The sequence below is a fragment of the Gopherus flavomarginatus genome, chromosome 3 (genome assembly GCF_025201925.1).
Source record: "Gopherus flavomarginatus isolate rGopFla2 chromosome 3, rGopFla2.mat.asm, whole genome shotgun sequence".
NCBI classification, from domain to species: Eukaryota; Metazoa; Chordata; order Testudines; family Testudinidae; genus Gopherus; species Gopherus flavomarginatus.
The window spans coordinates 255,608,482-255,629,666 of NC_066619.1; the positions used below are offsets into that span (position 1 = coordinate 255,608,482).

The following is a 21,185-nucleotide window of genomic DNA, read 5'->3' on the forward strand; positions in this document are numbered from 1 at the left end:
TGAGATTACTGGTAAGCAATCTTCCTTTATCAAGCTTATGAATGAAGAAACATAAGTAAAAATCTTTCATACTGTGCCATGGACAAGAGGGCCTAAATTACCTGGAATACTAATGGAATCTTCATATTACAAATTTTAGGAATAAACTGGATAATTCTGAAAAGTCGTATATTTTATATTTTTGTGAGGGTGGCTTGAGGAAAATGAGTGCTAATATGATACAACTGTTCTTCAGCATCAGAGAAATTTCAGTACCACATGAGAATTTTCAGGCAAAGTAGACCACTTTTATAGTACCAATGAGCACAAAGCCCTTAATTGGCTTTTTAAAAAGGAATAAGGAGAAGTATTATCTTGAGCCTAATTACAGAGGAACTTGGAGTGACTATTGAAATTGCTACAATGGTGCTTTGGATAATCATCTTTTTTTCTTTTTTTCTTTTTTTTTTTTCCCTTCATTGTGGATTTTTGCATGTTATATTTAGGGATCGAAACTGAATTGATAATAAAAAATCTCTAAGTGAAGTGGCAGTAATGCACTTTTGAAATGCTTTAGCATGATTTGAGGCATAATTTCCTAACTGCTCTTGATTTAGAGCTCTGTGGCTAATTTTAACAGTCGTATTAGTGTTAATTGTATTCACACAAACAGATATCTGTATTTGCATATCCATGTAGATTTCTGTGAAAGCAGTTGTTTACCAGATTTAAATAGTTGCTTCTTTATCAATGTAATGTATACACTAGTAGTGATTGCTACCTTCCTAGAATGTGCGCCAAGCCAAAATAGGGAAGAGATGACTCAAATTCCAATTCTTTTTTTGCAGGCATACACAGATTACAGCGATTCTGTTTCCAGGAGAATGGGTTTTATTCCTCTCCCATTGGCTGTTTTAGTAAGTCGTGTATTTTCATTTTTCAGACCAAAAATCTCTCAGTGGTTAGTAAGAATTCTGCTTAGGGATAAAAGATTAATTCAAGGTCATAGAAAAATGTTTTATTTCTCTGAAGAAACTCAGTGTGAGACAGATGAGGACCCATGTCTTTGCCACCAGGAGACTGTATTATTTTTGGTGCTCTATTTTAAGGCCGCATAGAAACTGAAGCTGGAGCGAATAAAGTGAATAATTATTAGATGTAACTTCATGCTGGGAGCATAAATGCCCCAGGATTTATACAGGCTGATGTTGTTTCCTGGTAGAGTTCATGGTGTTGGGTTTTAACCTGTAAATGAGTTAGGTACCTGATTACCGAAGAAATGCTCTCTCTCTCTCTTTCCATTGCTGCCACAGTTAAGGTCAACATATACATTTTTGCTGGAGTTTTCTTCATGTAACTGAGAGGGAGCTGTCTATTTGGTTATATGGCCACAACCACCCTAATATCTGAGAGGGTCACAAACAATTAATTGATCCTCACAACCCTGTGTGAGGTAGGGAAGCATTATCTTCTTTTTATATATAAAAATGAGGCACAGAAACTAAGTGACTTGACTGTATATGTTGACTTGACTGAAGTCACATAGGAAGTCTGTGGCAGAGCCAGGCATTGAACCTATGTCTCTTAAATTCAAGTTCAGTGCCTTAACCACAAGATTGTTCTACATGAAGGTCCCTCAACTTCAGAATTCACTCCATTCCTTGGTCCAAAAAAGGCTTAGTTTCTTTATCTTTTGGACATGCTGGAACACCCTTCCTTCCCACCCCACCCCCTGTTATGTGGGAAGGAAGTGAGCTAAGGGTTAGAGGGCTTGACTGTTACTTCTGAGGAGAGGTTTGATGTATGTATAGTTGTTAATAGGCTGCACAGCTCATTTTGTTGAAAAAATTGTGTGACTGAAATGAGCTTTTCTTTATATTTTAACACATCTAAATGGCTCTACACATCTCATTTAGCACTCACCATAAGGAAAGCTATACCACTTGATACAGAGTCATGACTTGATGTATGTGTTAGTGTTTATCCTCCTAGCATAGAGAGTTAAAAATGCAGATTACTACCATGGAATTTATAATGACTTGGACCATTATATTGGAACAGGCTACCGCCATACTGATTGAACATTTATTCCTTTTGGCAAGTATCTTGATTTTTCAGTCAGAATAGCAAAAGCAGCTGGCTGCCAGGAAGCTGACAGTTGTGCAGGTTTTTAAGGCTCTTGGTAGGAACATTTTTATAAAACACCTTCAGTGTTTTCTTATCATACCCTTCCTTGCACTGGTATGTTCAGTGGCTTAGGGCTTGTCTGCACAGGGTAGGTGATCAGAATAACTATTGTGGTATAAACTGTTCTGGATTAGCTCCCTGTGTTCCCTCTCCCACTCTTCCCCCTATGTCGGCATGCTATTCCAGAATTAGTCACTTTATTATGGAATAATTAGTACATTTTGTGATTTCTGAGCACGTACATTATTCTGAAATAAAGTGACTTTTATTCTGAACTACAAAGGGAACTGTTCTGGAATACCATTGTCAAAGTTTCTTTCCCCACTTTGAACTTTAGAGTACAAAAGTGGGGACCTGCATGAACACTTCTAAGCTTAATTACTAGCTTAGATCTGGTGACACTGCCACCACCCAGAAATTTAGTGTCTGGCGCACTCCCTGTCCCTCCCCCCCCCCCCCACTCCAGACTTTCCCCTCCCTGGGTTGCCTTGGGAGGCTTCACCAATTCCCTGGTGAACACAGATTTAAACTCCTCGGATCTTAAAACAAGGAGGAATTAACCATTCCTTCTCCTTTCCCCCCCACCAATCCCTGGTGAGTTCAGACCCAATCCCCTTGGATCTTAAAACAAGGAAAATCAATCAGATTCTTAAAAAGAGAGCTTTTAATTAAAGAAAGAAAAGGTAAAAATTATCTCTGTAAAATCAGGATGGAAAAATGCTTTACAGGGTACTCAGATTCATATAGACCAGAGGGACCCCCCCCAAGCCTTAGATTCAAAGTTACAGCAAACAGAGGTAAAAATCCTTCCAGCAAAAAGCAACATTCACAAGTTGAGAAAACAAACATAAGACTAATCCGCCTTGCCTGGCTATCCCTCTTAGTCCCAAGAGCGAACAACACCCAAAACAAAGAGCACAAACAAAGACTTCCCTCCACCAAGATTTGAAAGTATCTTGTTCCCCTATTGGTGCAATGGTCAGGTGTCAGCCACGTTTACTGAGCTTCTTAACCCTTTACAGGGTAAAAGAGACATTAACCCTTGACTATCTGTTTATGACAACCATATTCTGCAATCATTGTTCTGGTCAATTTGTCTGTGTAGATGAGCCTGTAGTCATAATGGCATTGGACAGAAGCACCAACTCTGCCAGCAAAGTCCCATAATGTTACTGGTAGAGTGATTAGTGATGTAACATTTTCAGTTCTTTTGTTGCAATACTGTCCCACAAGGATCGAGCAAAAGTGTTACTGATAACTTTGTCTAGTTAAGCTCAGCAGTGACCAACATCTACTGCGGTCAAAATTACAGTTGCCTGCTTAGACTTCAATTATGGAACGCATCCATATTCAAGATGGGACTTAAGTACGTGTCTAAAGTTCAGCATGTGCTGAAATGCAGTCCTTAACAAGGATGGATTTAAGCACAAGCTTAACTGTTTTCCTGAATTGGGGCCTTATAACTGCTGCACTGAAAACGAACTTGTGATTTCTTGGTGTTCAAACTTTGCAAGCAGATAGATTCCATACCATGCTGAGTGCACAAAAGAGTTCATTCTGAGGTTTTCTTTAGTGCAGAGTGATACATTACAATCCTGGTTCACTATATCAATATCTTTAATGTGATTTCCACACAGACATATTGGGTAGTTTCCTCAGATAGTTCTGTCAATAACTGGTATCCTCTTCCAGCCCATCATTTCTTTCTTGATTCTGCAAAGAAGTCATAATGCTGAACTTGATATAAATCATTTATATAGCAACAGACTGTAGAGTTATAACTAGAATTTAGGGCTGTCAGGCAATTAATCACACTGTTTTGTTTTTGAGTGCAGTTATGTAACAAAAAAATCACATTTCTAAGTTGCGCTTTCGCTACAAAGATTGCACTACAGTACTTGTATGAGGTGAATTGAAAAATAGTTTCTTTTGTTTCATTTTTACATTGCAAATATTTGTAATAAAAAATAAAATACACTTTGATTTCAGTTACAACATAGAATACAATATATATGAAAATGTAGACAGACATCCAGCAATATTTAATAAATTTCAATTGGTATTTGCTTGTTTAACAGTGCGATTAAAACTGCCATTAATCACAGTTAATTTTTTGAGTCAATTGCATGAGTTAATTGCAGTTAATGGACAGCCCTACTCTAATTACAACTCTATTGCATAGTCAAGCAATAGCAGATAGTCGTGTAATATTTATTCAGATAATTCTTGAATAATTAGCAATATCAAGAGGAACACAGAACATTACAAAGTTAATTGTCCTTAATATGAATGTTCTCATTTTTGTCAAACTTCACTCTTTATTCTATTAATTATTAATCTATGTGCCTGAACTGTTGAACTTTTATTTTTAAAACAGCTCATCAGAGTCGTAACAAGCTCAATAAAAGTACAAGGAGTCTTGGCTTATGCCTGTGTTGTGCTCTTCTATTGTGGGTAAGTGGAACACAAAAGAAGCAATTATTGAACAGTATTTACTGTTTTTTAACTAAAATATTGTAAGAAATAATTTTGCTCTGTTGATGTTTCAAGGTACAATCATAATACAATCTCTTCTCCATGGAGCCTAATAGGTGTGAAATTTACATAAAATGCATTGCAGAACAGTCATAGTTGGATCTAGCAGCAGAAGCTGAGATTACCTGTATGGAGCTCACACTCTTTGCAGAAGTACACGCTTTGACTGAGGCATGGGAGAATGAAAATAACAGCCATGCACTCTGAGTATCCACCACTGAGCAATTTGCAGATAAACATTTGCATCGGTTTCAGAGCCTTTCTTTTCAGTTAGTGAGAAGTTATGATTATGGTCAACAAAATGAGACCAGAGTTTAAAAGGGAGGAGAAGGTGGGTGCAAAGAGTGATTGTAGTGTTATCTGGGTGTTTTTTTTTAAAGTGGGTGAGTATGGAAGGGATAATACTTGTATTATCCTTCAGGTCTGGGTCAAAAAGGGTATAAGGAGTGTTTTATATATTTCTTATTTGAATTAAACTTGGGTTATTTTACATTTCCTGAGATTATATGTAATCCTAGCTATTTAATATAGTGATTAGCTTATTATACGACCTCACAGAAACTTGTACAGTAATTAATAATGCTGTCTGCTTAAACCAGAGGCATAAAAACTTTTCTCAGCTGGGGGTAACTTTGGCAGTTGGCCAGGAGCTCGGGGACCATATCAAATTTGGATGGAATGGAGCAGATGGTAGTCACCCTGATCTTGAGCACACAAGTGCTGCCCTTAGAAAAAAATAGATCCTCTCATACATTTAATCTAAATCCAACTGGAGGTGGATATCTGTAGTTTTTCTGTGCCACACTTACGCATTCAGGGGAGGGGGCGGAACTGGGTGGAAAAAGGCGGGGCAGTGTTGGAGCCTTGGGCGAAGTGAAGGGATGGGGCCTGGGAGGGGGAAGTGAGGCGGAGGGGTCGACCCCACACCTCCCAACGCCCCGTCCCCCTCCCCCTCTGCGCTTTGGAAAGTCGATGTCTTTTCTTGGGCTAGAGGTTTCCCAGATATAAAACTCAGGGACTGGTCAAGTTGAGAAGAATATCTGGACATGTTTTCACTATAACATTAACCCAGATTCTTACTCAGATTCTTACATCCACATATAAAATCCTCTGGCCCAAGATGAGTGGTGCTTTCAGCCTCAGCTAGTTGGCCTATCCGGTGGTATAGACTAAAGTCTGGGTGCTTCTTTCAGATGGGCTAGTTACCAGCCCACTTTGCAGTGAGGATGCAGGATAAATCCTTTGAATGCTGATAGTCCTTCAGTGCCTTCTATAAATTCTCCAACAGTTAACGTCTCAGCTTAGTGCATCACAAAACTATGGGATACGTCCACTGAAATCCTAGCAACTCTCAGTGGTGAGCGTAGCACCAGTGAGGACATTGTGACTTGAGTGTGGCTTTTCAATGTGTCTGCTCACACCCAGGCTAGGCAAAACCAAGTTAACTGCAGAGAAGACTGACATCCTGCTCAGGACACCCAGAATTCTGAGCCACTGTGTAATCCTTTAGCCTCAGTAAATGAGTTTTGCTGTTGCTCAGCTGTGTGTCAGGCCAGCAAACTCTTCAGGACTCTGCCAGTTGGTTCAGCTGAAGACTCTCACTTCACTTTAATATACCAGCATTGAGAGAGTTTTGAAACAAAATAAGAAAAAGTTAGAGTACTGAGTTTTTAGTGGCACTCGGCAAGAATAATAGATTTGTTTTGTTTGTAACTAGACCAAACATGCTTTCTAGTGACTAAAACTTAATTTTAGCAAGTTACAATTTTTGCCCAAGCAGTTTCTCACTATATAAAGTTTCCAGCAGCTCTTGTCTTTCAGGCCAAGAGGATCCAGCTTTCATAGGTGCTGTACCCTGTTGTCCCCTCAGTGATGGATAACTAAAAAAATCTTTTTTCTCCCCTTATATTACTCAAACTCCATTGTCTCTATCTCAAGAGCCAGGAAGGTTTCCTGGGGTGCAGATTTTGTCCCTCAGCATGATTGTTAAATGCTCTTCTCCCCTGCTCATTTAGCTTGATGGCTTCATTTATCTTATATGTAAATGTACTTCCATTGTCTTCTGCTGGTAACCAAGCCAATCAGACTGGCTAATACATATTCCTTTGTCTAGGGCAGACTGAGTTTTATGCTCTGTTTTCCAACACCCGTATTAAGAACACATTTACAACACACATCTACAACTTCGTACCCAACCCATAATACATCATACAGTGATTTCCAGGACCTGCGTGTCACCAGTTTATATATGCAGCAAAGAGTCCTGTGGCATCTTATAGACTAACAAATGTATTGGAGCATGAGCTTTCGTGGGTGAATACCCACTTCGTCAGATGCATGCACCCACGAAAGCTCATGCTCCAAGATGTCTGTTGGTCTGTAAGGTGCCACAGGACTCTTTGCTGCTTTTGCAGATCCAGACTAACACGGCTACTCCTCTGATACCCGTTTATATATAATTTGTGTGACACTTTTTAGATATATATTATGACAACAGTATGTTGATGCAGTGTGTGTGTCAGGCCTCATGTAAGTTACAGTATGGGGTGAGACCCCTCAGCCAATTGACGTTGAAGGGCTCTCAGGGTCACAAAGGGTCTTTCTACACAGCAACCCATAGCTGGCCTGTACCAGCCAATTAGGGCCATCAGGGCTCTGGCTGCGGAGCTGTTTCATTGCTGTGTAGACATCTGGACTCAGGCTGGAGCCCGGGCTCTATGACCCTGCAAGGTGGGAGGGTCCCAGAGCTCGGGCTTCAGCCCAAGCTCAGAGGTCTACACAGCAATGAAACAGCCCCACAGATTGAGAGCCCAAGTCAGCTGACACAGGCCAGACATGGGTTTTTCTTTGCTCAGTAGACATACTCAAAGACATACCCTCTGTGTTGAGCAGTAAGACTTGGGTATGGCCTTAGAGAGAAACAAAGTGCAGGAATCCTGGGTCCAGGGCAGAAGTGCCTGGTCTGAGGTTTCTGCAGGAAGGGAGTTGTCTGTGTGTTGTTTGTTACCACCTCAATTCAAGGAAACAGGGCCTGTGCACATTTTGTAAATAAAAAAAATTACACCAATAAAACACCTGACTCCAACTCACCAATTCTGTTCCAAATTGGACAATGGGACATTGACCTTCAAAATGACAGGAGACAGAGTCTATAGAGATGTGTTAAGTATTCATGAATAAAGACAGCTGTGACCTCTTTCTTCTTTGGATTTAGTTTATTAGATTAGATTTTGTCATACTGTGAGAATGGACCTTATTCTTTTGCTGTGATCTCAGGTTTAGAATTAGTACATCTCCTAAATCCTCTGAGTAATTCGAAGTTCTGCACACTGCTTTCAGTGTCTGTAATTATAATCTACATAAGTAGAATTATCTGCAATGTGAGAGACAGAATTAGGTATAATACAGATATGAGAAACACTGCCTAGATAAAGCTTTAAGATTTTATCACAAAAGTTGTAGGCTAAAATAAGAAGGAAATTGTTTTGATGGGGTGCAACAATAGTTCTTTATTAAGTTACATTATTAAATGTAATCAAAAATATTAAGTCTTACCCAATATTTGTAATTTGCATTTTGATTTAATTTTATGATTATAAACTATAAATTTATAAATTATAAACTAATCTGACCCACTTCTGCCCTCCCAGTAGTTAGAAACTCAAAACTCTGTGACAGTAAAAAATTTGGAAGTTCTTATGTAATCCATGATGAAAATCTGGTATTAATACATCAGATAGGTGAGTTGTAACCTGGCAACATCCTGGTCCAACTGTCACTGAATTGGATTAGGCCATGAACCCCTTCATTTTTTTGAAATAATTAGTACATATCTGTGAAAGTATCTTGTTTTGGAAAAAACTCTTGAAGGCCTTTTTGGAAAGGCAGTGTGGGGAAAGGAAGCAAGGGACATGTCTTTGTAGAAAGAAAAACTGTTATCATAGAAGATTAGGGCCAGAGAGACCTCAGAAGGTCATCTAGTCCAACCCCCTGCTCAAAGCAGGAGCAATCCCCAACTAAATCATCCCAGCCAGGGCTTTGTCAAGCCAGGCCTTAAAAACCTCTAAGGATGGAGATTCCACCACCTCCCCAAGTAACCCATTTCAGTGCTTCACCACCCTCCTAGTGAAATAATTTTTCCTAATATCCAACCTAGACCTCCCCCACTGCAACTTGAGACCATTGCTTCTTGTTCTGTCATCTGCTACCACTGAGAACAGCCTAGCTCCCTCCCACCCCCTTTTCAGGTAGTTGAAGGCTGCTATCAAATCCCCCCTCATTCTTCTCTTCTGCAGACTAAATAACCCCAGCTTCTCCTCATAAGTCATGTGTCCCAGCCCCCTAATCCTTGTCTTTGCCCTCCGCTGGACACACTCCAATTTGTCCACATGCTTTCTGTAGTGAGGGGCCCAAAGCTGGACGCAGTACTCCAGATGTGGCCTCACCAGTGCCGAATAGAAGGGAATAATCACTTCCCTCCATCTACTGGCAATGCTGCTACTAATGCAGCCCAATATGGAACAAGGGCACACTGTTAACTCATATGCAGCTTCTCATCCACTGTAATCCCCAGGTCCTTTTCTGCAGAACTGCCGCTTAGCCAGTCGGTCCCCAGCCTGTAGCAACACATGGGATTCTTCCGTCCTAAGTGCAGGACTCTATACTTGTCCTTTGAACCTTATCAGATTTCTTTTGGCCCAATCCATCAATTTGTCTAGATCACTCTGGACCCTATCCCTACTCTCCAGTGTACCCATCTCTCCCTCCAGCTCAGTGTCATCCGCAAACTTGCTGAGAGTGCAATCCATCCCATCATCCAGCTCATTAAAGATGATGTTGGACAAAAGCAGCCCCAAAACCAACCCCTGGGGCACTCGGCTTGATACCGGCTGCCAACTAGACATCAAGCCATCGATCATTATCTGTTGAGCCCAACGATGTAGCACAATATTTGCCTTTCTCCAGTCGTCTGGGACCTCCCGCGATCGCCACGAGTTTTCAAAGATAATGGCCAGTGGCTCTGCAATCACATCAGCCAGCTCCCTCAGCACACTTGGATGCATTAGATCCAGACCAATGGACTTGTGCATGTCTAGCTTTTCTAAATGGTCCTTAATCTGTTCTTTCACCAATGAGGGCTGCTCACCACCTCCCCATACTGTGCTGCCCAGTGCAGCAGTCTGGGAGCTGACTTTGTCTGTGAAGACCTAGGCAAAAAAAAAATAGAGTACTTCAGCTTTTTTCACATAATCTGTCACTAGGTTGCCTCCCCCATTCAATAAGGGTCACACACTTTTCCCTGACCATCTTGTGCTAACATACTTCTAGAAACCCTTCTTGTTGCCCTTCACATCCCTTGCTAGCTGCAACTCCAATTGTGTTTTGGCCTTCCTGATTACACCCTTGCATGCTCGAGCAATATTTTTATACTCCTCCCGCGTCATCTGTCCAAGTTTCCACTTCTTGTATGCTTCTTTTTTGTGTTTAAGCTCACCGAAGATTTCTCCGTGAAGCCAAGCTGGTCACCTGCCATATTTGCTTTTCTTTCTGCACATTGGGATGATTTGTTCCTGTGCCCTCAATAAGACTTCTTTAAAATACAGCCAGCTCTCCTGGACTCCCTTCCCCCTCATATTAGCTTCCCTGGGGATCCTGCCTATCAGTGCCCTGAAGGAGTCAAAGTCTAAAGTCCAAGGTCTGTATTCTGCAGCTCTCCTTCCTTCCTTCCTTCTGGCAGGATCCTGAACTCTGCCATCTCATGGTCACTGCTGCGCAGGTTGCCACTCACTTCTACTTCCCCTACCAGTTCTTCCCTGTTTGCGAGCAGTAGAGGAGCACAGTCCCTAGTTAGTTTGTCCAGCACTTGCACCAGGAAGTTGTCCCCAACACGCTCCAAAAACTTTCTGCATTGTCTATGCACTTCTGTATTGCTCTCCCAGCAGATGTCAGGGTGCTTGAAGTCCCCTATGAGAACCAGGGCCTGTGATCTGCAAACTTCTGTTAGTTGTCCAAAAAAAGCCTCGTCTACCTTATCCTCCCCGTCTGGTGGTCTGTAGCAGATGCCCACCATGACACATCACACTTTTCTCTTACCCTAATAGAAGGGACCTTATAGAACCACAGTTACAGACCTGGGGGAATCTAATTTTGTCTAGTTTGTGGTTGCTTGGATACCGAAGTGAGAGATTCCTTTTTAAATACTGAAGATTGTCTTCTCTGCATATCCTCTTATCCCTCTAACAGACTTACTTTTATAGGAAAATGTATTACATAAAAATACTTTTGAGAGAGAAATCTTGTATGCTAATTTTTTTTTCTCTTTGACATTTGTGTTAATGCAATGTGTGATAGTTGAGTTGCTACTGAAGTATACTTTGGTCTTTTTTATAATGCACAAATTTAGACGTGCTCTAAGGCTTTTAATTTGAAAATATTCACTTTTTCCAGCAAATTTTCTGAATTTAGATTATCATCACAATGTCTGTTAAGATTTCCATAATCAGTGGGTTTCCACATTCTTCTCTACCTATTTACTATCCTAATGTTCAGCAAGGATATAGGGCTCCATCCAAACTCTATCACAACTGCTGCAGGATTATCTACTGAGAGAAATAAAAGGTACTCTTGCAGCTCCTTGACTGAGAAACAAGTTCAGGAGACCCAAATTCTGAGCCCAGAATAGCATAGAACCATCAAACTTTCCTGTAAATCAAAGCTCTAAATCACAGCTGCCTTCATCTTCAATATGGAGACATAGTCTAAAAATATGTACGATCCTAGCATGTGGTGGTGATGATAATTAATAATTGGAGATATACCTATCAACTAGAAAGGACCTTGAAAGGTCATCGAGTCCAACCCCCTGCCTTCACTAGCAGGACCAAATACTGATTTTTGCCCCAGATCCCTTAGTGGCTCCCTCAAGGATTGAACGCACAACCCTGGGTTTAGCAGGCCAATGCTCAAACCACTGAGCTATCCCTCCCCCTTTTTTGTTCTGTCAATCAAAGTAGTAATTAGCTTTTATAAAGTGCTTTTCATCTGTAAATCTCAAAGCACTTTTCAAAGGTAAAAAACCTCTTTCCCATTTTACAGATGGGAAAACTGAGGTAGAACTAAAGTGGCGTGCCAAAGTTCACATAACAAATCAGAGGCAGGAAAAGAATTTAGGTGTCCACTATCTACTGGGTCATGTTACTCCCATCCTGGCTACTCAGATAGAAGTGGAATATTGCATGATGAGACTGGTAGACTCTGTGGACCACACACCTCAGTATTAAAGCTGAGGGCTACTGCAATTTGGCTATTTTATGGAAATTAGGTGTAGTCTTTGAACTCTTTATGTGGCCATTGGTTGTTCAAAGTTTGAGAGCTCCACATAGAGTGCATTATTATTATTATTATTATTAGAGATGCTTCAAAGCTATCACAGACTTGCTGTTATTTTTATATGCTTTTCAAAGTAGATGTTTAAATACTGAATGTATTGAAAATTTATTGAAATTCCCATAGCTGCTCCATGAAGTAAACATTGATATTAAGTAACTAAAATACTGATATTAGAATCCAAATGACTTCTGGCAACATTTGAAATTTTTACCCTATGAAACTCTTTACGTTAAAACATTGAACCTGAAACCAAATTAGTGTGCCGCTTTTGGGGCGGGGTGGAGGTAGGGGAGTGTGTGTCTATTGGCCATGAGAAAGAGCCTTACAGTTGGAAGGATTAGCTAACAAATTAAATCCCTTCCGAACAGCAGAAACCATACATGAAACTGTTTTTATATGAACATCCACTAATGCAAATATGTAAATGTACTCTTATGTTTCAGGTTAATTTCACTAAAAGTACTTAACAGCATTGTGTTGTTGGGCAAATCATGCCAATATGTAAAGGAGGCAAAAATGGAAGAGAAGTTGTTCGATCCTCCCCCTACTAGCACCCCAGGCAAACCACTCAGCAAACCCCAAAGCAAATTTAAATCTCCTCAAGGTAAGTTTAACTGCTTGTTCTGATGATCAGTGAAAAGGAAACGGTTTCCAGATTTAATTTAATATTCAGTCAGCTGTTACCCTCTCTGCTGTTCAACAGTACCTTTACCACAAGATAACTATGCTTTGATTCACATGTTAGGACTGTGAGCATACACCTAGCAGCTGGAGCACAGTTCTGTAAACAAAATAATTATTTTCCATTATTCAGTGCTTCATCCTTCACAGATGTTAATTTTCTCCACTACAATAAAATTCCACCAGGGTATGGGAAAGGAGGTAGGGAAGCAAAATGAGAGCTAGTACTGACTTTGTGTGCATGTCCGTGACCATTTAGAGGAGCACCTTCTTGTAAATGCTGATATTTCACATTTGGCTTGAGCTCTGACAATACTGACGTTTCATAAGGAATGTTTCATTGAATTCTTACAGAAATGCAGGCAAAATATGACATGCAGCAGATACAATTACTTAAAATTGTGATGAAGATAGGAAGATTTCAGGCAGCTTTTCATTCTCTAAGTGAGATTAACGTTAATTCTCTTGGTCTGAGATTTGCCTCCATGTTTTTTGTTTTGTAGTATATAAGGTGGTCTTCTTAGTCTTCTGCAGTTTATATATAGCACCTTTAACATCAGTATTTAAAAAAACCTGTTGTTAATAAATAAATGTAATGGTATATTCTTTTTATATCTCTCTTTGACATAATATGGGGGAAAACAGAAACCTTCACTGTTCTGATCAACAAAGTTGGATTGTATATCATCTCTGGGAAGAATCCAGTGGAAGCCTCTTAGAATTTAACAGTGAGGCTTTGTTGTGTTCTACTCTGTTAGCCAAAGACTTGAACAGCATGAAATTTAAGGTGTTTATTAGACATCATAGTGTCTTGCCAGCAATACGAGAGTTGAGTCTGTCAGCATTTCAGTTATAAAACCCTGTATCTCAGCTGTGTCAAATCACCTTGAGCTGAACGTAGTGCATACATTCATTTTACAATGGCTTAAATCCATAACATGGGTGTTTTTAGTTATATGGTGAAAAAACTTATGTACAGTAGAGCTGGATGCTTTTTCTAAGCTTTCACTAGAAAATGTTTCAGTATTACAGTACTAATTTTTTCTTAAATTATAAAATATGTTAATACTTCATTTGGATGTGGGACAATAATTCATGTTTTAAGGGTTGACCATTAAAACTTACCAACAGTTCCCAGTAAATACATCCTGAAGACTATTTTTAGCTGAAGCAGCAGTAAGCTTACCAGGTCAGTCCACCAGAGAGCTTATGCCTCAAATGACAGAATTTTATAAGAAGCAGAGACCTATATATTTCTGTGACCGTCACTTAAAAAAAATTCTCAGCTTCTATAAAATCCTCAAAGGTGGAAGAAGCTTAATTTTTCAATGCCATCACTTCATTTTATAAATACAGTGACTCTTAACAACAATTGTTTCCTTGTAAACCAGATCATATGTAAGAATTTTTCTAGTTTGCCTTCACTCCTGTCTATTCATTATTATTGCAGAATTCTGCATTATTGATTAATCCCTATGTCCCAGTTATGGGCTTGAACAGCACAGCATCTATTGCTAGCAATATAATCACCAGTGTCAATGAATTCATCTAACCTACTTTCCTTCAGCCTATAGTGTAAGGGTAGTTTATTTTCCTGAGAGTTTGCACCTTTCTCATAGGAATGTATACAGTTGCAGTTACCCTGGGTAAAGTTTGAAACTACTCTTGAAGAATAAGCTCACTAATTAGACTGGTAATCGTTTTTAAATTGAACAGTGATTTCCTCTGGAAATTGTGCAATGGGAAGATACCTACCTACATATCGAAGCTCTACAGTGAACCTTGTTATGATTGATCTTTCCTGGTTGATGCAGTATGTTTTACTTACATAGGACTTTATTAAATTACTCCAGAGATTGGTTATTTTCCTAAAAAATATACAAATGACTGGAAGAGGTGATATGATACTTTATAAAGTAGTTATCTGGAACTAGTAATTATATGGTTTTACACATTGCTGCAATATTTCTGTTGCAAACCCCTATTTTGATGTTTATTACTTTTGTCAGAAAATGTTCTCTTGGCTGGGTCTTACAACAGCTTCTCAAACCAAGCCAGATGTTTTTCAAAAAATCCCTTAAAATATGTTAGTTATCTTGTTTCTAAGAGGAGAAAAAAAATAACTTGTCACTCTTCCCCTTTGCGATGGGGAAAATCATGCATTTTCAACTGTTTCAAAAATTATATTTTAATACAGCATAGAAATGTGTTTTTTAAAATTGTATTAATAAACCCAATGTTCAGTTCTAAGGAAACAAAAAGAAGGAATCCTAACAAATCAGGGGGTTCAAAGAGTTATTTGGGGATCCAATGCTATAAAAATATTTTACCGTATCTGAACCTTCTCCATGGGATAAAACTTAGGGCATCCAGCTTTCATATGCAGATACTTAGGGATACAATCCTGTCACTAGTAACATAGGTAGATTCTTTCTCTGAAATCAGATCTGTTACTACTGTTGATTGGGATAATTTCAACTGGCTTCAGATGGGATGGATAGAGAAAACAAACTTATTACACAAACCATCAAAAACAGGCAAGTAAACCAGAAACATACCATATGGCTTTCTGTAACATGCCACAATGATCATGACCTTTATCTGCTTGTTTTATTGCATTCCGTTGTTCCTTAATATTGGATGACATATGGTATATTCCTGACTTTCCTGGACTTCTTTATTTTGCTGGATTTGTATCACAACGTTACTGGAAATTCATACACAATATTCTGTTGCATTAGTAAGCGTTCTAGGATCCTAATGGTAGTGGTAACAAAAAGTGAAGTGGTTTGACAGATATTCAGAAGTATCTGGTTTTCAAAACTGGTTCATTTATTTTGTACTACTTTTACTGTTCACATGGCTAACTTTCTAAACCCTCAGTGCAGCTTTGATGATGGACAGATCTGTCAATTTCAAATTCATTGATGTGCTTACACAATTAACACAAGTTAAAAATTCTGATTTTTCTGCTCTTCCAACAGGAATTCCCACAGACGAAAGTTTCTCTGCATCAGTTACCAATCAGCCTGTGCATCAGAAGGAAAATCCTCCATCTTTACTTGTGACAAGCAACTCTGATCAATTCCTGACGACTCCTGATGGAGAAGATAAAGATATAAGCCAAGACAATTCAGAATTAAAACACAGATCTTCAAAGAAAGATTTGTTGGAGATAGACAGGTTTACTATTTGTGGAAACAGAATTGACTAAGTTTTCTGAATAGATGTGCTTAGGATACTGAGCTATTGGGACAGCAAATGCTACCAGAATGGACAGTTGCCAAAAAAAAGGCACTTAAATATTTATTTAAAAACTTAAATTATTAATGGCAAACAAATATTAATTTTTACAAGTAACTAGGCTTGGTAGCTGGTCAGATCAAGTAACAGAAATCTTTAACTTGGCTCTTTGGAAAATATAATGGATTGTGAGAGTCTCTTGTCTATTTGGCAGAGCTACAGTATCGCTGCCTTGGAAATAGACTGAAAAAATCAAAATCCTGTTCTGCTTTTTGAAACCATGCTTCCAGAACATATCATTTTTCATCAAGGTCTCTCCAGTACATGGATATACCTGGGAATATGTGACAACTTTAATAGGAAGCTCATCTTTCCAGTCTCATGTTGTTTTCATAAACAGCTGCAGATTTCAAAACTTGTACTTATCAGCGAATACATAAAAAAGCACTGGTAGATTAAACAGTAAGTCAAGGTAATTATTCTTGTCACCAGAAAAATCTTTGAAGATGTATCAGAACTGATCAGAATAAAATACTACAGTATCTTAAATGAAAGACCCACTGCATAGTATTTTATCTAAAATCTAAACCAGCGAGGGAAATGGATCACACATACAAAGAAATACAGTGAAGGTTCCGCGTAACTGGGCAAACTCAGCTTCATCATTATTCTGTTCAACTACAATGTGTTCTGCAAGGCAAACTATATGCATTTATAAATTCTATATGAAAGGCTTTTTTTAAAAAAAGCTGTGGCTTGTTTTTTTGCAATGGGAAGCATTTGTTACAAAGTGACACTTCTTTATATTGAGAAAGGTAGAGTGAACTGCAGCCAGCAACACCAGTGTTGCATTAAATCCAGATATTTCCAATGCAATGGAAGAAATAATTACTCACTACATTTTGGTTTAAACAAGTTGATAAAAATGGCATCTGTATATTAACTTAGCTGGAAAAATTGCCCATAGAATAGTTATACAGAAAATCAGAAGTGTCCATTTTAATTGATGGATTTTAAGCAAACTTAAGTAGATATGAATAGCTATATTATGAAACGCTTGGTTTTATGAAGTGTAATGCATCTTAATTTCTGGTGTGTGTGGCAAGGTTGGGGGAATTGATGAAAGGCATGTTGAATCCCTCAAGAATGAACTGCATTTCAGCTCAATAACTAGGCTAGAGAACTGAATCAAAAGACAATCTTTCATCCAGTGATGAATCCTACATTTGCTGTTAAAATGTAACATTAACCTCTATTTTCAAAAACCTTTCAAAAGATTTAAGTTGATGTCTGCTAAGTTATTTCCCTTGGGATTTTTTTGTTTTTTTGATATGATACAGGTTATTTCAGTGATGAACAAACCACAGGATTTCTTTTATTAACTAATTTGTAATCCATTGGAGTTGAAAAGCCAAAGTTTAATGTTTGATTTATGAATATGAAATGTGGAAGAATACATGCTAATTCCTAAAATCTGCAAAGTTGTATTAATATGACAGAACAGAGAAATGTACAGAAATAATGTTATGAAACAGATCAGAATGTGAAGTTGTCATGAAAAATGGCTTTACCATACAAGTCAACATCATCTGCTCTAAAAGGAGCCTCTTGCTGCCCCTTCTCCTCCTCCACCAACAGCAGTTGCAGTAGTGTCCAGAATCAATTGAAATAGTTGGGGGTGAGGGGGAGAGGAGAGTCTAAAATGCTTCTATTTTGGGTGTATTTTATGCTCATTGAGAAATTTACACATTCAAATTCAATTCAGATCATCTGTGAATTTTTCAGTTATTTAGCAGTTGGCAAAGGAAGCTTAGAATGATTTTCATCTGTTAAATGACATTCTGTACCAATTTTATAAGTGCATCTTGTGTGAAACTCAATAAAATTCAATTTCGTAATCTTTGTTTTAAAAAAGGAAAAGAATGGACTGGATTTCTTTGCAACAGTTGTCAATTTTGAATACTGCAGTGTGACTTCTGCATATTCTGGTTTCACAGTGAAGAACTTATTTTTTGCAAGCACAGGAAAAGCAGCCTACTTTAGACCTGGTTTTAATACTGGTTTTGTTCTTGTGTGTTCATCACTATGTCAAACCCACAGGAGGTACTAATGTCAGCCTACTGTTAATCTGAATGCTAATTGTTTAGAGACAGAATCAAATTGAAATCCAGTCCATTTTTTTTTAAAGTAGGGTATTTTTGTTTCAATCGCCCCTGTATCATCCTGTTAATTTTTGTGGTTTTACAGCCTGTGTTCCTATTCTTAGTGTCTTTCTTCCCATAGTGTAAGAAAGACCTACACAAACAAGGGGAACTGACTATACAAAGTATTGTCAAATGCAAAAGTTTAAAAAAAAAAAAAAAAAAAGCCCAACTCTTCGTGATAGAAAAGTTAGTTGCAGTAATAGCAGATTTTTTTTAAAAAAACTTCCTATAGAAATGTGATTTGTAAATATGTGACTATTTAAAATGCAACCTATTAAATATACTGTATTTCCATTTATTCTGTGAACACACTTTGCAGGTGACTTGTAGCAACTACATAGTTAAGGTTGTGTTCTAATGGGGCTTAAAATGGGATGCACATTCCTTTTTTCCTCTAAAATATCATGCAGTTTGTTAGTTTGTATGATATCTGGATTATTTGTGTACTTCATACAAACCATACGTACTTGGTTTCTCTTCAGAATGTTTTAATAGGAAGTCTTTGAAATAGGGCACTCACTGACATTTTTCCTTGTCATCCTAGTTTGTACTGAACACTGTCTGTCCACATAAAACTTTTTCCAGAGGTGTACTAACTAGAACTGGTGCAAATGCAAATCTGATTGATGGGAAATAGACAATCCAAACCTGATTGACTGGAGTAGGTCACCAACTCGCTTTCAGTAATTACCCATTTATGTCAGATTTTAGCCTACAACAGGATTGCTGCATTTCTGCCACCACACAGGTTTGGCTTTCCCACTCCCTTTCAAGCATTAAAAAAACTTACAAAACTAATAAACAAAGCACTTGAGGTTGCAAAGCACTTAAGGTTGCTACGCACAATATACCTGACAAATCTCCCCACAAAAGCAAAGAAATGAAGTTAATATTAATGCCTATCTATCCAGATCCTCTATTCCTTCACCTGCAGGGTCATATCACTACTGCTGTACACTACAGACCATATCCTGCAAATTTCAGAGCTCCCTAGAACTGCCAGCGTTCCATCACCCCTCTAACTGCCCTTCTACTCAATCCCTTATTAGATTACCCTCTCCAAACATGATAGACTACTGCACCAAACTTGATTAGTGTTGGGGAATATATAATGTGGTAAAGTAGCATTGCAGAAGGATGAAAAGGGGGCAGTTAAAGTTGCAGTGTGTGGTCTGTGGCCCTCACTTGATTTTAAGGTCACTTTAATTCTGAATGTGTGTCTACACTGGGATTTAATGCAGTTTAACTAATCTGATTTTAATTCAAATTTTTCATTATTTCACATTAATTTTCCTGAGTGTCTCCAGGTAGATAAGCCTGTCTGCATTGCAGCTGAGAGCCTGCCTCCCAGCCTGGTAGACAAACGTGCACTAGTGGGACTCGAGCTGCATGCTAAAAATAGCAGTGTGGATGTGTGGCTCAGGCTCTGCAAGCCCACATGACACTGTAGCTGCTACAGTTTCTCGTTCGCTATTTTTTTCCTCTCTGCTTTGTCCCCTCTTCATCCTTTCTCTTCCTAGTCTGTCTGCTCCTGGTGCTTTTCCTAGAGTTGGTGAGGAGGAGCGTGTTTCTGATGGATGGACTTAGACAAGCAGGGGAAAGTCAAATGTGCTCTAGATTGTAGTTGGCTAACCAGTTTTACTGGGTAGATATGCGGTTGGGGAGGGAGAAGTGACAAGTCTTTATAAATAACTTATAGCTAACTAGCAGATATTTTCCCTGGATGGTCTTTAATCGAGTTCTGAACCACAGCACAGTGTGGGCTTATGTTACTACTGAACGATCAGCCTGCTCCATTTTGCCACAAGTTGTGTTCTTGTAATTTGTTCTGTGCCAAGCGGTCTACCGGAGGTAGCCTGTTACCTGGCACAATGTAGCATCTGCCATTGCATGACTTGTGAGAAGGAATAAATAAGACATTATTTAAATACAATGATATTTATAAAATATTTACAAAATGATTACAAAGCGCTCACAGGTGCCTTATATTTAAATCTCTCACCTGCCTAGATTTGTAGGGGGGGAGGTCAAAATGCTGTTTGTGCATTTCTAAGATGTAGTCACTTTCCACTCAAGGAACTTCATAGAACTCAAGCAATGGGCAGGAAACTATGTAGGGCCACAGGTAAGTTCATAAAATGAGGCTCCTATATCTCCTTCCTAACTTGCATACAGTTCAACAGTTTCAGCAGATATGTAAATGTGTAATTACCAGAAATGGATGTCATGTTATGGCCATTTCTTTATTCATGCAGGAGCACATTTGTCAGATATTATTTAACATAATCAATCAGTATGTGCAAATCTGATGTATTAAAAAGCGCTCCTTAGTTCCCATGAAGCTTTTATTACGAAGAGAAATGAACGAAGAAGTAGATAACCATGTAAAAATAGTAATTGAGAGAATATATAGCAAAAATAAAGATCAGAAATGAGCAAGAACTTGTAAAACAGTATACTCAAATTATAAATATACCTTACCCAGGGCTGATCCGATAGCAAGTTTTTATTTAGCTAAATGATATCTTTAGATGTGAATTCAAATTTTAATTAGGCTGGCACCTTTAAATGGGTCTCATTTTCAACTGCCCTAGGAAAAAGAGGAAAGATGTTTTAACAGGTAGCCCCTTTTTATGTATTTTATTAGAAATAAGTAAAATGTTAGAGGTTTAACTTTTTAGCTAATGTTTTACAAACTAATACCTCTGGATTTTGAGAGAGAAATTAAAAGGTAATAGTTTGGCTTCAGCAATAGTAAAAGCAGACTTTTGTGGGGAAGGGGTGTTACAAAAGGCTACAGTGTGAATGACAAAGTTAACTGGAGCCAATGACAGTGAAAGGAGCTATTAGAAGATGCTTACCTGGGCTTCAGTCCAGCAAAGCAGTAAATCATGCATGATTTAAGCATGTGAGAAGTCAATGACTTCAGTGGGACTACTCACTGAGTTACAAACATGCTTCAGTGTT

The 21,185-nt window shown here is 38.6% G+C and overlaps 1 protein-coding gene across 4 annotated transcripts in view; it reads left to right on the forward strand.

The window, feature by feature from the left end:
- The window catches only part of TAPT1 (transmembrane anterior posterior transformation 1), a 106,444-nt gene extending 87,928 nt beyond the window's left edge, over window positions 1–18,516 (forward strand). For all 4 annotated transcript variants that reach the window (XM_050947721.1, XM_050947722.1, XM_050947723.1 and 1 more), the window contains 4 exons: window positions 828–896; window positions 4,544–4,620; window positions 12,534–12,694; window positions 15,756–18,516. In XM_050947721.1, the coding sequence (XP_050803678.1) occupies window positions 828–896; window positions 4,544–4,620; window positions 12,534–12,694; window positions 15,756–15,985 (537 nt within the window). In that variant the 3' untranslated portion in view covers window positions 15,986–18,516. The remainder of the gene's footprint in view (window positions 1–827; window positions 897–4,543; window positions 4,621–12,533; window positions 12,695–15,755) is intronic.
- Window positions 18,517–21,185: the final 2,669 nt, after the last annotated feature.